Here is a 14,197-nt window from a genome sequence, read left to right as displayed (position 1 = left end):
GATTGAGCTTCATTGGAACTAACTTTAATGTTTGTATCACTACTTTTTCCCCCCAAGTCCGATGCAAAACTCACCCTTTCTTAGGTGGAAGCCCCTTCGATGACTCAATAAGCTCTGTTGTAGCCTTTCTCTTGACTATGTCTAACTTGGATTGCTCTAGATAATTCCGCAACTTATGTAGACAATAACACAAGAAACATTTCACTCGCTTCTTTTTGTTCCTCTTTACCCTTTTGGCTTCGACTCTTTTCATGATTGAACTAAGTCTCATGGGCGCTCGGTCTGATCCATTATCCCCTTCAACGGTAGACTTCTTTGGATAGTTCTGCAACCTATGCGGACCATGGCACAAGAAGCAATCCACTGCCTTCTTCTCACTCTTTTTGGCCTTCTTGGCTTTGACACCCCTTGCACTCAAATCAAGTCTCTCGGCCTTACCTGCTAGCTTGTCATTCTAAAAAAGTCTGTATCTCTTCAAACATCTCTTCAACATATGTAAATCGTCACAAAGAAAACATCTCAACTTGTGGTTTCCCATTACCACCATTCTCGTTGTCATTGCCATTATCTTCCTCATGGTTCACCCTACATACGCTTCTTTCTTCGAGCTCGAAAGGATCAAGCTTGTCTTTCTTTAAATTCAGCTTGATTACGGACTCTGCTACCGTCATTGCTTTCGATAGCTCTTGGACACCTCCACGTTTCAATTCCTGTCCAACCCACGACTTTAACCCATTCTTGAAGGCAAAAAACACCTCATTTTCGTTCATATTTAAAATTTGGAGCATAAGTTCCCTGAACTCTCGAACATACTCCCCAACTGTGCCTCGTTGCATAAGCTATCGCAATTTTTCCCGAGCTTCCTCCTCGACATATTCTGGGTAAAGCTGGCATTTCACCTCATGTTGGAACTCTTCCCAAGTCCCAATCTCACTAAGCCTTTTACTTGTGGATCTACTCATCCACTATAAAATCGAAAAATCAGTAAGGAACATGGTAGCAATATTTACCTTAATTGCATCGTCCATAATGCCTTTGCCACAGAAGTATTGCTCCATCCTCCACAAAAAGTTGTCTACCTCGCATGTAGGCGTTGTCCCCTGAAACTCTTTCGGCTGCTCTATCCACGGCTGCTCGATACAAGGTAATCTCTCTCTCGAGCTCCTCCATTCTTGTGTTCAAAGCCCTAGTCGTGGCTATTGTTTCCTCTTTTAAAGTAATCACCATGGCCTCGATAGCATCATTCCTCTCTATCAGCTTATTCTTAGTGGAATTGAGCAACTTGTACCTTTTCCACATTGGACTCGAGAGACATCATCACAAAGTCCATGAGTTGCTCCTTTAACTTTAAGTCGTTTGTGCGTCCCTCGACCATATCGAGTGTTTCCCTAACGTCCTCTATGGACTCATCAAAATTGACCACTCATTCATGTATAGCCAACAACATATCATTCAATAAGATTGGTTTTTTGGCTCATCTACGGGTCTCCATTGGCTCATTCTGATTGGCAATTTCTTTTGACACCTTTACAGTACCTTCACAACCAAAGCTTGGATACCAACTATCACGGGGATAGACCTTTAGTCTCGCAACTCGTGAAGCCTTAAGCGATTCTTTTGTTTCAAACGTGCCTAAGTCAATCTAACTCTCACAAAGTGAGGATTCTCACAAAATTCCTCCAAATGCACCAATTTATAAAGCAGAAGCAACATAAAGCCAAAAGAATGCTCAAAAGAACAAAATAGCCACAAAAATAATGCATGAGAGGTGTTTAAGTAAATGCTCTCAATTTAGTATTCACTCTCAAATAGTACAAAATAATGGGTGATTTACAACTGAGGGGAGACTCTCTTTTTATAGTTGAGCTCCCCCAAAATCGACGATAATCGATGGACGAAATGAAGCCTATCCCTACAATCAAATGATTTACAAGATTTACACAATCAAATTAAATCTAATCTTATCAGATATTATTCTACTCAATCTTCTAAGATTATTTTCCCTATTTACCAATGTAGTCTAATTTTCCATATATGCATCATTGGGCCACCCAGGCTTCAAATAGACAGGTTTCTTCAATAATTCTTTGAATCGGGCCAATTCTCATAAGTCAAATGGTCCGGTCACGGGCTTTGCACTTTAGTTCATGACACTTGTACTATGAAACATTTGATTTGCAAGGTGTCATCAGGGGTGAAACCAGAAATTTTTTTAGGGGGCCGAAATTAAATTGTAATTTTTACAATAGTAAAAATGCAATTTTACCATTTGAATAGCTTATATTTTTTATAATTTTTAAAGGATTAAATCAAATTTTTATCATTTTTAGGGGGCCAAAATGTAATTTTACCTTTACTATTTTAAAATTTTAAAATTTTTAAAGGGCCTAAATGAAAATTTTTCTATTTTAAAAGGACCGAGACCCCTGCCAACCCCGTAACTATGTCACTAAGAGCCATATAATACGATGTAATATATATAAAATTTAAAAAAATGAATCATATATTTAATTGTGATTTAAAAGTTTCTAAAAGCAAATGCATATACTAAATTATTTTACACGCACTCCACGAATTGAAAGTTCAAATGTGAGCTAAATTTATTTCACATGCAAAACTCAAAATGCAATACAAATGATTTTGTTTACTTCTCTTTTGTAATTTGGTCCATTATTTATTTATTTATTTTAAATTCTAATATTCCTTTTCTAGATAAAACTAAAGATAAAAAAGTTGCTCAAAGAATTTTTCAAGAAGGTAAAAAAACATATAGATAATTTTTAAATTTAATCTAAAATAAAAAAGAAGAAAAAAGTTAAATTAGATTTACGAATTTTGAATATTTATCCAAAAGGGAAAAAATTATATTTAGAGTTTTTTTTTTTTGAAAATTTATCCAAAATGATTAGATAAAAAAATAATTAAGTTAAGAGAATTTTGAGATTTTATCCAAAAAGAAAAAATAAAATGTAAACTAAATTATAGTTAAGGAAATTTTCAAAGTTTATCCAAAATCGTAAAATTTTTGGTTCTCCAACTTTACCAAATATAAGTTATTTTAGTCATTCATTTAATTTTTAGTATTTTTTCCCCTTAAACTTGTGTCGTTTGTTAAATCACCTCAAAATAAATAGAAAAATTTATGTTTGTTAACTTTGCTGATGTGACATACACATTGATGTCACATTAGCAATTAGTTATTTTTTTAAAGAGGGCTAAAATGACTTTTTTGTAAAGCTGAAAGGCCAAATAAATCATCATGCCATTTTGAAACTATCACATTTAATATATAAAATCAATTAAACAAAGCTATTAACTCTTTTTTAATGACCACCAAACTTTTTTTATACAATGTCTAAACTACTTATTACCTCTTCACTCACAAATTAAAAGATAGTGCACATTTAAATGAGCTTGAGCTCACGTGCTTGTTGCACCAACAATGATGCCAATAAATTACAACTTAATCGGCATGTCCACCTAATTTTTTTTCTCTTGTCTAAAAAGGGAAAAATATTATTATCCAAAAAAATAATAAATCATTTTACAAATATCCAAATTCGAGAAATAAAAACAATATATTACAACTGGTAAAATCTTAGAACTATCCTGAAAAAAAATTATTTAAGAAACTATGTTGTTTTTTTTGAAAATTTGTCAATTTACGCTGTTTTTGGAGAGAGAAAGGAAAGCGCGTCCTACAGAGCATGTTTTCATTGCCACATCAGTGAAAGTGTGCTCTATAGGACGCATTTTATGGAGAGATAAAGGAAAATGCATCCTATATTGCGTGTTTTCAGTTTGTTAAAAAAAATTTCTTTTTTTTCTTACGGTTGGAAATTAAAAGTTAGTAGATTTATTTTTATCCGTGTTTGAGATAGACATGGTTATAGTTTTAAGGAACGTTTGAATTTACGGTGGTTCCACGGTGCTAGGTGACCTATAACTTTCATTTGTGATGTGAGTATGGAGCCATCACCCTGGAAGTCGAATCGCGTTGCAACCCAAGGTCCTAGTTGACGGTGATTATACGGTATCAGGTTGAATTGTAAATAGGACTTCAAGTTTACAAAGACTATGTTGTCAAGGAATAGAGCATAAATTGGGCCCCAGTTAGTAGCGGTTATGCAAGCACGACAACCAATTTTTTCTCGTCAGATGAGGATGCTTTGTAAAACCCAAACAGAAGCACGAGGAAGAAAAACGCAGTGGCATTTTAGTATAATCAAGTATTTCGATTTATCCATGTCCATTAAAGGCGGTGACCCCATTATTATAACCTATGACATAATAGTGTGTAACATATTTTACTAACGGGGTCACTTCCTTTGGTGGAGATGAACAACATGAATTACTTGTTATACTGGAAGGCCCCTGCGTTTTTATTCCTCGCACTTCTGTATGGGTTTCATAAAGCATGCTCATTTGACAATGAGAAATTGGTTGTCGTGCCCGCATAACCACCGTCAACTAGGGCCCCAATTATACTCCATCCTTTGATAGCAAAATGTAACAGCCCGATTTTCAGTGGTGTTGAAAACCGTGGTTCGATACCACCAAATTCGACGAGTGAGCTCGTAAATTTTATTATTTAGTATTTACGAGTCAAATGTGATTTTTAGTGATTTGTGTTTTAGAACGATTTATTAGGTTAATTGGTCTCGAAAACGAGATATTGAGACCTCGATTCTATAGAAATATTTATGGAGTGTCATTAAGGTAGCATTAAAATTTCGTTACATTTTGGCTTGTGCTGATTGCTTGTTTGGGATGTATTGATGTATTAAAATGTTGTGTATAGGTTGATATCAAAATGGGTGAGAAAAGTGGCCTTAAAATGGTCTATTTTCGTCTACACGGACAGAGACACGGGCGTGTGTCTCAGCCGTGTGTGACACAAGGCCTAACATATGGACGTGTGTTTCGACCGTGTGTCCCCTACATTTATTAAATTGCAAAACAGAATGCCCAGGTTTTTGCACACGGCCTAGCACACAGGGGTGTGGCTTGACCGTGTGACCCCTGCACCTTAATTTTTAAAACATACGGCCTAGCACACGGGCGTGTGGCTTGGTTGTATGACCCAAGTCAGAGAGTTACACGAGTATGGACACGGTATAGGACAAGACCGTGTGTCTCACATCGAATGCACATACGGCGTAAGACATGAGCGTACCTCTTGGTCGTGTGAGCCACACGGCCTGGCCACACAGGCGTGTGTCCCCTGCACCTAAGAAAAATTTTAAAATTTTGGGAAATTTTTTTTGAGTTTTTGCTTTAGTATTGATTTATTTCTAATGCGCATTTTGGGCCTTGAGGGCTCATACAAGGGACAATATGAGTGATTTATGATTGGTTTCTGATATGTATATTAAATGATATAAAATGTTCGTATTTGTTCTGAAAAGTCTGGTAATGCTTTGTAACCCTGTTCCGGCGACGAATAAGGGTTAGGGGTGTTACACAAAACCTTTGTAAACTTGAAGCCTTAGTTACACTTCAACCCGAGATAGTATAATCATCGTTAACTTGAACCTCAAGTTACAAAGTGATCCCAGTTCTCAGGTGATGGCTCCATACTCACATGACAAGTGAAATTTGTAGGTTACTAAGCTCCATGACATCACCGTGAACCCAAACACAACCTAAAACTATGACTATGTCTCCCTCAAAGCGAGAGAGAAATAAATCTTTAAACCTAAAAATTTCAACACGCAAGAAAAATAAAAAAAACAATTTAGAGAAGACTCATATGTGCATAAGTAGGGGATGAAGAAAGAGCATTTATATAGGGGATAGGGCAGGTTTAAAGGGAAAATTTTTTTATCTCGGGTTGCAGGAGCTCGGAAGCAATCAAGTTGACCTAGTTGAAATGGCCAAAGAAGCAATCAAGTTGACCTAGTCCTTAGGATAGTGTGATTTTGCGAGTTGATCCGATCTCCTGACCACAAAATGTAATTTACAAAACAAGGACAAAGCATGAGTAAGCTTACTTAAAGCTTGGTAAGTTCGTTAAATCAAACGATAAATCTTACCAAATTTAACATAACAAATCAAATTATAAAATTAAATAACAAAGTTCCTATCAATCACAGCTCACAGCAAATGAGTATTGTACAATACATTAATTCAAATAATATTTCAAAGTCATTGTTTAGTAAGATCTCATTTCAGGTAATTTCAGGGTATCACTCGTTCGAGTTAACTTCAGAACTTTGACTGGCTCATAGTGCTACTCACACAAGCTGCAGAGAATCCACAACACATGAAGGATCTCAAGCCAACGCTACGGTTTGTATCATCGGTACATAGTACTTGCTAAATAACCACCAGCTCAATGCTTGATAGACAACACCAGCTCAAGGCCTGATAGATAACACCAACACAAAGCCTACTAGACACAGAGCCCAATAAACACATTGACACAAAGCCTGATAAATACACCGGCACAAAGCCTGATAGATAACACCGACTCAAGGCCTGCTATTTGAAAACATCACGTGTTTACCATATTCATTTATTATTTATTCTCAAATCATTTAATAGTTGAGTTTAACGTTGGATCTAATTATAATAAACATGTAATATATATGGAATCATTGTAACATAAAAGAAATATTACAAACTTATTTGACTAAACTGTAGCACGATAAGGTACATGAACTATTCTGTAACTTTTGTATGCCTCGATTTTCAATCCATACTTAATCCAATCGAAGAACTCAAGCTTGGCCGAAGCCTCCATGCCTTAGCTATGATGTTTCGGTTCTCTCCCCATGAAGAAGAAAGGAAATGCTAATTTTATCTTTTACTTTCTTTAATTTAACTTACCTTTTAACCATTTACTAAATTAACCCTTAAATATAACTTATAAAATTACTAAATCATGTGCATATTTGTCCATCAAATGAGATTATGATATAATTATCATCTAAGGAGGGTTTAATTGTACAATTGGTCCTTCAATTATTTTTAATTATTGATTAATTAAACTTTATTTCAATTTAATCCTAAACTAATTAGGACTAAATTAACAAATAGTCCAAAAGTTAGTGGATTTAATCATGACACCACCGCTTGGACTTTTTGACCATGGTCTAATCACCATTTTAGTCCCTTTAGTATTTTAAATCTATAGAAATTAACTTTTACCTCTTTTACAATTTAGTCCTTTTACCTAAATTAAGCAATCAATCATCAAAATTATCAGACCAAACTTCAATTCACCTATAATAAGACTTTGTAATTATTTAGTAAAAATATTTACGGCTTTAATTTACTAAAACGAGGTCCTAATACCTCGGTTTCAATAACCACTTGACTTTTGAACCGAACCACTTATACTAACTTTTAATTCAATTAGTTAAAATTCCTCAAATCAAAATTCATTATAAAATTACTATTGAATCGTATAATTTAAATACTAATTATACGAACTTACTCGTCAGATTTGTGGTCCCGAAACTATTATTTTCGACACCACTGAAAAATGGGTTGTTACACTAAGTCATTGAAAGATCCAAATTGGTTCGTTAAAGCAGTGATGGGTGATGAAGGTTTATAATTATGAGGTGAGAATATGCGAAACTAGTTTTATTTTGGTTTAAGCTTTTTCTTTTTCATTTTTCATAAACATAAAAAAGATTTAACAAATGAAAAACATAGAAAAACTACGTTAAAAGAAATGGAGAATGGAGAAAATCAAAGGGAGAAACAAAAGATAAAGGAAAATAAAGAAAAAAAGAAAGTTAAAAGAGCATAAAAGAAAAAATTTAAATTACTCAAAACGAAAAAATATGATGACCAATTGTATAATTTAACCTAAATTTTTTGTTTGAAATGATAATTTAACGTGTCATTACAGCTTACCATTACACTATTAACGAAAATTAATGGCTTAGTAACTAAAATGTTACAACATGATACCGTAAGTGATTAAAACATAACATTTCAAACATAAGTGACTAAAATGTAACTTGAGATAAATAAAAGTGATTATTTATTAAATTTACCCAAAGTAGAGCTACCCTTTTACAACGACAAACAAATAGAAAAGTGTCCTCAAAATAAAGTAATGAACTAAAGTGAAAAAATAAGGAGACAGACAGGTGCCGAAAGGTGGAAACGTGTAGTGAGTCATGTAGAGGCGTGTGGATCAAACTTTAAGGACACGTCATTAGACTTGGTTTTAGAGTTTCTACTTCATCTGCAAACTTTCTAATCTAACGTGGCAAAAAGATATTACCCCCCACTTCCCCATACATTTTTGGAAGCCAGTGAGTCAGTCAGGCCAACCCATTACGCCACACGGCACGAAACTCCAACACGCCGTCGTTTCCACCTCCTCCCAATTCGAAAAAAAAAAAATATCGCTTTATAATTGAGAATAACAATCAATCAAAAACTCGTCATGTTTTCCTATTAATCACTAGTGTGGATGGTGACTTTGTTGACCAAACAAAAAATTTTAAAAATTAAAAATCGTAAAATATTTAAAAATATATAAAAATTGTAAAAAATAAATATGTAAATAATTATCAAATATTGTTAAAAATATTTTAAAATTGTAAAAAAATTATTAAAAGTTATAAATTTTTAAAAATTATTAAAAATCATAAATAATTATTAAAAAATATAAATAATTAACAAATTATTTTCTTTTTCTTCTTCTTCTTCTTCTTCTTCAACTTTCTCTACAAATTCCAAAAAAATATAAGGAGATTTTCTATGGTTTCATCTACTTTCTTTTCTTGATTTATTTTGGTATTACTAATTTCATATTAGTAATCTTGAAATAATAACAACATATGATTTGATTAAAAAATTGTAAAAGTTATTTAAAAATTATGAAATTGCCGATTAAATTCTACTGGTTCATGATTTTTAAATAATTGTTTTCACTTTTATTAATAGATTTCACAATTTTAATAATTTTTACAAATTTTAAATAATATTTTATGATTTTTAATAATTTTAAAATATTTAATAAATATTTATAATATTTAATTTTTTAAATAATTTAAATATTTTTTACATTTTTATATATTTTAAAATAAATTTTTAATAAATTTTTATAAATTTTTGGTCTGATAAACGTACAATGAATGCGGTTAATAACCACGTCATTGTCCACATCAACCGTCAATAGGGATATATGATATCTTCTTATTAGTTGCTATTTTTCTTTAACACCGGTAACCGCAAGGGTCAAAAAGTGTAACAGAATTATAGTATAGGTATCAAAATGAAAAAAAAAAGGTACAATGTGAGAAAATAGGTATAATTCAGGGGCCAAACAGTGAATAAAGCGAAAAATAAAACAGAAAATGGCTCAACCTATTGCCGTTGAGAGTTGGATACGGAAACAACTAAAATTTGCCTAACCTTTTAATGTTATTATAATATCTCTCTTTATACTGATAATATTACTTTTTGGGAAAAGAAAGAATTTTGATGAAGGATTTTTATAATCAATAAATCAGGGCAGAAGAAAAAAAAGAAAGAAAGTCGAAAACGACTGTAGCAATTCAAAGATTGTTTGGTTACGTTTAAAAGGCTTGCTTCCCGAGATTCCTGCCTCCTATTCCTCTGTAATCTTCGTATTGTTTTGTTTAGTATACTGTTATATTTTTACGTTTTGAAGAGTACCCAGAACCCAATCGTGTTCGTGAATGGATGGGCTTTGTTTGAAACCGGGTATTCATGGGATGGCGCCGGCGATCTCCGTGTCCGTGCCTCTGGAATGTAGGACTCACACCACCCAAGTGAGTGCGGTGGGTCGTTCATCTGTGGATCACAAATCGGCATCCTCGTCGTCGTCTGCGGCGGGGGTTCCTCCTCAGAGGACGGCTTTTTCCAGGTTCTCGTTTCGGCACCCCTTGAGATCTTTGTGGCCCGGTGGTGGAGGTGAAGGTGGAAATAACAAGAGGTACAACGGGATGGCCGTCGACGACGCTGTTTTGGTGGAGAATAATAGCGGGGAGGCGAGGATAGTACACGAGGAGAACGTGAGTGGTGGGGCAACGGCGGAAGGGTGGAATGAGAATTGGGTTTTGAAGATTTTGCACGTCAAGTCGTTGTGGAGAGAAGGGGAAGAAGAAAAAATCAGCGCCGACGAAATAAGGGACACCGAAGAAGAAGAAAACAATGGAAACGGTGTCGTCAATGAGGATGAAGAAATCTGTGAATTCTGTAGAGTTGATACTGCTGATGATGATGAAAATGAAAAAAATGAGATTGAAATCGATAAAGATTCCTTCTCCAAAATGCTACGAAGGGTGTCTTTAGCTGAGGCTAAGTTATACGCTCAATTGTCGTATCTCGGAAACTTGGCTTATGACATTCCAAATATCAAGGTAACATTCACAGTTTTTTTTTGTTACTATTCATTCATATTTTATCGGTTCTGGGTTTCTAAGACCTGAGATTAAGTAATCCAGTTTGTAAATTTTGTCTTTCTGAGAAGTTCTATTGATTTTTCTATTAAGGCTAAACTTGAGTGCTGTGATTTTTTCTTTTTTTTTGAAACTCTGGATCTAGCTGAATGAAGTCTTACTGCATTCGTTGTTAGCCAATAGTTTCTTGCTGTAGTTACATGAAAGATGGTAGAAACCAAAGGTTTGCAATTTGCAGCCGTGCTTGAAGAGATTTTTATTTAATTGTGATGATTCCTTTAGTAGCATGTTAGTAGGCTTGGGGTGGTTTTGCTTCAATAATTGCATCTTGGGTTTGTGAAGCTTTTGTATTTTGTGTGGACCTAGGAACTGTTGAAAATTTGTTTGTACTTCGAAGATAATTTCTTTCTAGCTATTGTGGGCGTTGGCTTGATAATTTTTGTTTATGAAACAGTTATTTCTCTATAGATTTTATCCTGCTTCGCAAACACACACATTCCTATTATGTCTATGAAGAAATAACATGTTTTTTTTCCTTCCATTTACCTATTGGGATAAAAACCAGCCACAAAATCTCCTAAAATATCGTGGTTTACGAATGGTTACTTCATCAAAAGAGAAGAGAGAACTGGGAACAAAAGCTGAGAAAATTGGGTTGTCATCTGAAAATCTAAAGACACAAAGGGATGAAAAGGATGATGAAGAAGGCCAAGAGCAGAAAAACCTTGGCTCCCGGATCAGTGCCTCTGCTGCATATCAGATAGCTGCTTCTGCTGCTTCTTATTTGCATTCCCATACAAGGACCATACTTCCATTCATATCATCAAGTCCTGAAAACAGTAAGGGTCCATCCAAAGATAGCAGTGGAAGTGCCAGCAGTTCTGATATGATAAATTCTGATGTGGCTTCTTTAATGGCAACCACAGACTCTGTGACTGCCGTGGTTGCTGCTAAAGAAGAAGTCAAACAGGCTGTTGCTGATGATTTGAACTCAACACATTCATCACCTTGCGAGTGGTTTATATGTGATGATGATCAGAGTGCTACAAGATTCTTTGTAATTCAGGTAGGTAGCATAACTATTTTTTAACCATTTCTTATGCCATTGCCTTTGACACTATTATTACAAGACCTGACTTATATTTATCGCTTTTCTCTTTAGCATTTGGTTTTACTCAAATTATGGGGTGTATCTGCAGGGATCTGAGACGCTGGCATCTTGGCAGGCAAATCTACTTTTTGAGCCTGTTCAGTTTGAGGTATTTCTTGACAATTTTGTTTGGATTCTTAAATGTGTAAGTTGCTTGTACAAATTGCATCATATTTCAATTTCTTAGTAAACCTATTTAGATAAGAGAATAAGGAATCCTCAACCTCTGTTTTGGGTATGCACTATACGGTTAAGAAATCATAGAGGAATGGTTAAAATGTATTTGTTTCCTGTTATTGATACTTGCAATACAATCTTCTTGGTTTAGGGATTGGATGTTCTTGTGCATAGAGGTATATATGAGGCTGCTAAAGGCATGTATGAACAAATGCTGCCAGAAGTGCGTTCCCACTTAAAATTGCATGGGAAGCGTGCAACTTTCCGTTTCACTGGACACTCTCTTGGTGGCAGCTTGTCACTATTAATAAATCTCATGTTGCTGATAAGAGGTGAAGTGCCAGCTTCATCCTTGCTTCCTGTTGTAACATTTGGTTCCCCAAGCATCATGTGTGGTGGTGACAGTCTTCTTCACAAACTTGGGTTGCCACGAAGTCATATTCAAGCAATCATAATGCACAGAGACATTGTTCCCCGTGCCTTCTCTTGCAATTATCCTGATCATGTTGCTGAGCTTTTAAAGGCTATTAATGGAAACTTTCGCCACCTTCCTTGTCTTAAAAATCAGGTAATGTTTCTGAAATATTCAAGATCTATATGCAACTACATTAGAATATGGAACCAACTCTTCTTTTCTTACTACAGAAACTACTGTATGCACCAATGGGGCAAGTTTTGATTTTACAACCAGAAGAGAAATTCTCTCCACACCATCATCTCCTTCCTTCAGGAACTGGTCTATATTGCCTAACTTGTCAGGTGTCAGATAATGATAGTGAAGAGAAGCTGCTCTTGGCTGCACAGAGAGTTTTCTTTAACTCACCACATCCACTTGAGATCTTAAGCGACCGTTCTGCATATGGTTCTGAAGGAACAATCCAAAGAGACCATGACATGAATTCTTACTTAAAATGTGTTAAAGGCGTGATACGACAGGAGCTAAAACGCATCAGGAAGACCAAGAGAGAGCAGCGACGCAAGATCTGGTGGCCCCTGGTATTACCTCACGACATAAATGCGGGTGGTATCATTCTTCGGAGGTCAGTAGCAACAATGAATGCGGGGCAAGACCAATTCAACTTTGCTGGCGTTTTACAAACAGGGAGAGAATCCTTGAAAAGATTCAGTAGGCTGGTTGCATCACAGCACATGCATTTGTTTGTGGTTCTTTTGTTGCCTGCCAAGCTGTTACTCGTAGGTGCATTTAGCTTGATCAGTCTCCGCTGATCATCTTATTTGGTAGGCCATTTAATGTTTGTTCCTAGAGGTGGCGAGCCGATTCTTTATTCATTGAGTTAGATAAGGAAACTCAAGACATTTATTCTTTTTCTTTCTTTTAATCGGATGAAAATCTCAAATAGATTTATTGAGATAGCATTTGTTTATGAATTATAGGAAATGAAAAGACCCCAAAAGAGAAGAGAATTACACTTTGAATTACGAATGCACTACTGGATTTCATATTACGTTGTCTCCTTGGATCACTGGTTCAGGAGTTCACAATGATGGTGAAGTGATGTCTACTGTGCCCTCTTTGCATGGAGATATCAGCAAAACATCACGCTTATCATATCATGGACAATGACATTGAACTTGGTGGATCAGATTTACTTAACCATCGTTAAATATCTGAGTCACAATTTCAATGAGTAAATCGTGCACAAAATATGTTACAATATAATGCACGCAATTTGCTTGGTTTCATATGAAGAATGAACCTTCAGACGAGGTTGGAGGGAAAGAGTTAATTGCGGCCATCATCCCCAAATTATGATTCTTATTCTAAATTAATTCTTAAACTTTAAAACATTCAAATATATCCTTAAACTATTGATCTTATATCAATAAGAGGCCATTGAGACGTGAGATTTTTTGTGACATAATTTAAAATAAAATTTTATTTCAAATAAATGAATATTATAAAAATCTTGGTTTGAGATTTTTGAAACTTTTACAAAAACTAGCATTCACTCCTTTTTTATCGATTTTACTTTATTTTTTATTTTTAATTTTAAGAGTTACGTAACAATATTTTACCTTAGTTTAACATTTTCATTTTAAATTATGTCATTTAGTGATCAAATTAATAATTTCAATAATAGGACTTGATTGATATAACATCAATAGTTTGGAGGTTTAATTAAAATATTTTAGAGTCTGAGGGTTAATTTAGAATGAAAGTCATAATTCAAGGGTGTCTGGTGCAATTAACTTAGGAGGGACATGAATATTCTTATAAACGTGGGAGGAGATGTTTTTGTTGTTTCGGACAATTAGGAGGTGAGCTGTTTTTGGGTGTGGCTAAGATAGAATCAGTCATTCCAACCAAGATTCTTTACATTTCGTAAATAAGCCACATTAAGCACATGGGTGAGTCACATGTAGGGATTCTAAATAGTCGACAAGCTTAGCCAGGCCACGAATAAAAGTTTTCGTCTGCGTGGCGCTGCATGGAAAAATAAGGTTCATCTACAAA

The 14,197-nt window shown here is 34.8% G+C and overlaps 1 protein-coding gene across 3 annotated transcripts; it reads left to right on the top strand.

The window, feature by feature from the left end:
• The first annotated feature begins 9,349 nt into the window (after window positions 1-9,349).
• Window positions 9,350-13,091, top strand: LOC107912330 (phospholipase A1 PLIP2, chloroplastic). Of its 3 annotated transcripts, XM_041106017.1 has the most exons (6): window positions 9,369-10,355; window positions 10,960-11,233; window positions 11,321-11,460; window positions 11,594-11,689; window positions 11,873-12,289; window positions 12,367-13,091. In XM_041106017.1, exons 1-6 carry the CDS (start codon window positions 9,672-9,674, stop codon window positions 12,946-12,948), a joined length of 2,193 nt encoding a protein of 730 aa, XP_040961951.1. In that variant the 5' UTR covers window positions 9,369-9,671; the 3' UTR covers window positions 12,949-13,091. The 3 variants fall into 3 exon arrangements, with proteins under 3 accessions (XP_016695939.2, XP_016695938.2, XP_040961951.1); XM_016840450.2 differs by having other exon boundaries at window positions 9,350-10,355; window positions 10,960-11,460; window positions 11,594-11,653; XM_016840449.2 differs by having other exon boundaries at window positions 9,364-10,355; window positions 10,960-11,460.
• Window positions 13,092-14,197: the final 1,106 nt, after the last annotated feature.

This window comes from Gossypium hirsutum, chromosome D11, assembly GCF_007990345.1.
Source record: "Gossypium hirsutum isolate 1008001.06 chromosome D11, Gossypium_hirsutum_v2.1, whole genome shotgun sequence".
Lineage (NCBI taxonomy): Eukaryota > Viridiplantae > Streptophyta > Magnoliopsida > Malvales > Malvaceae > Gossypium > Gossypium hirsutum.
This window is presented reverse-complemented; position numbering and strand designations above follow the sequence as displayed.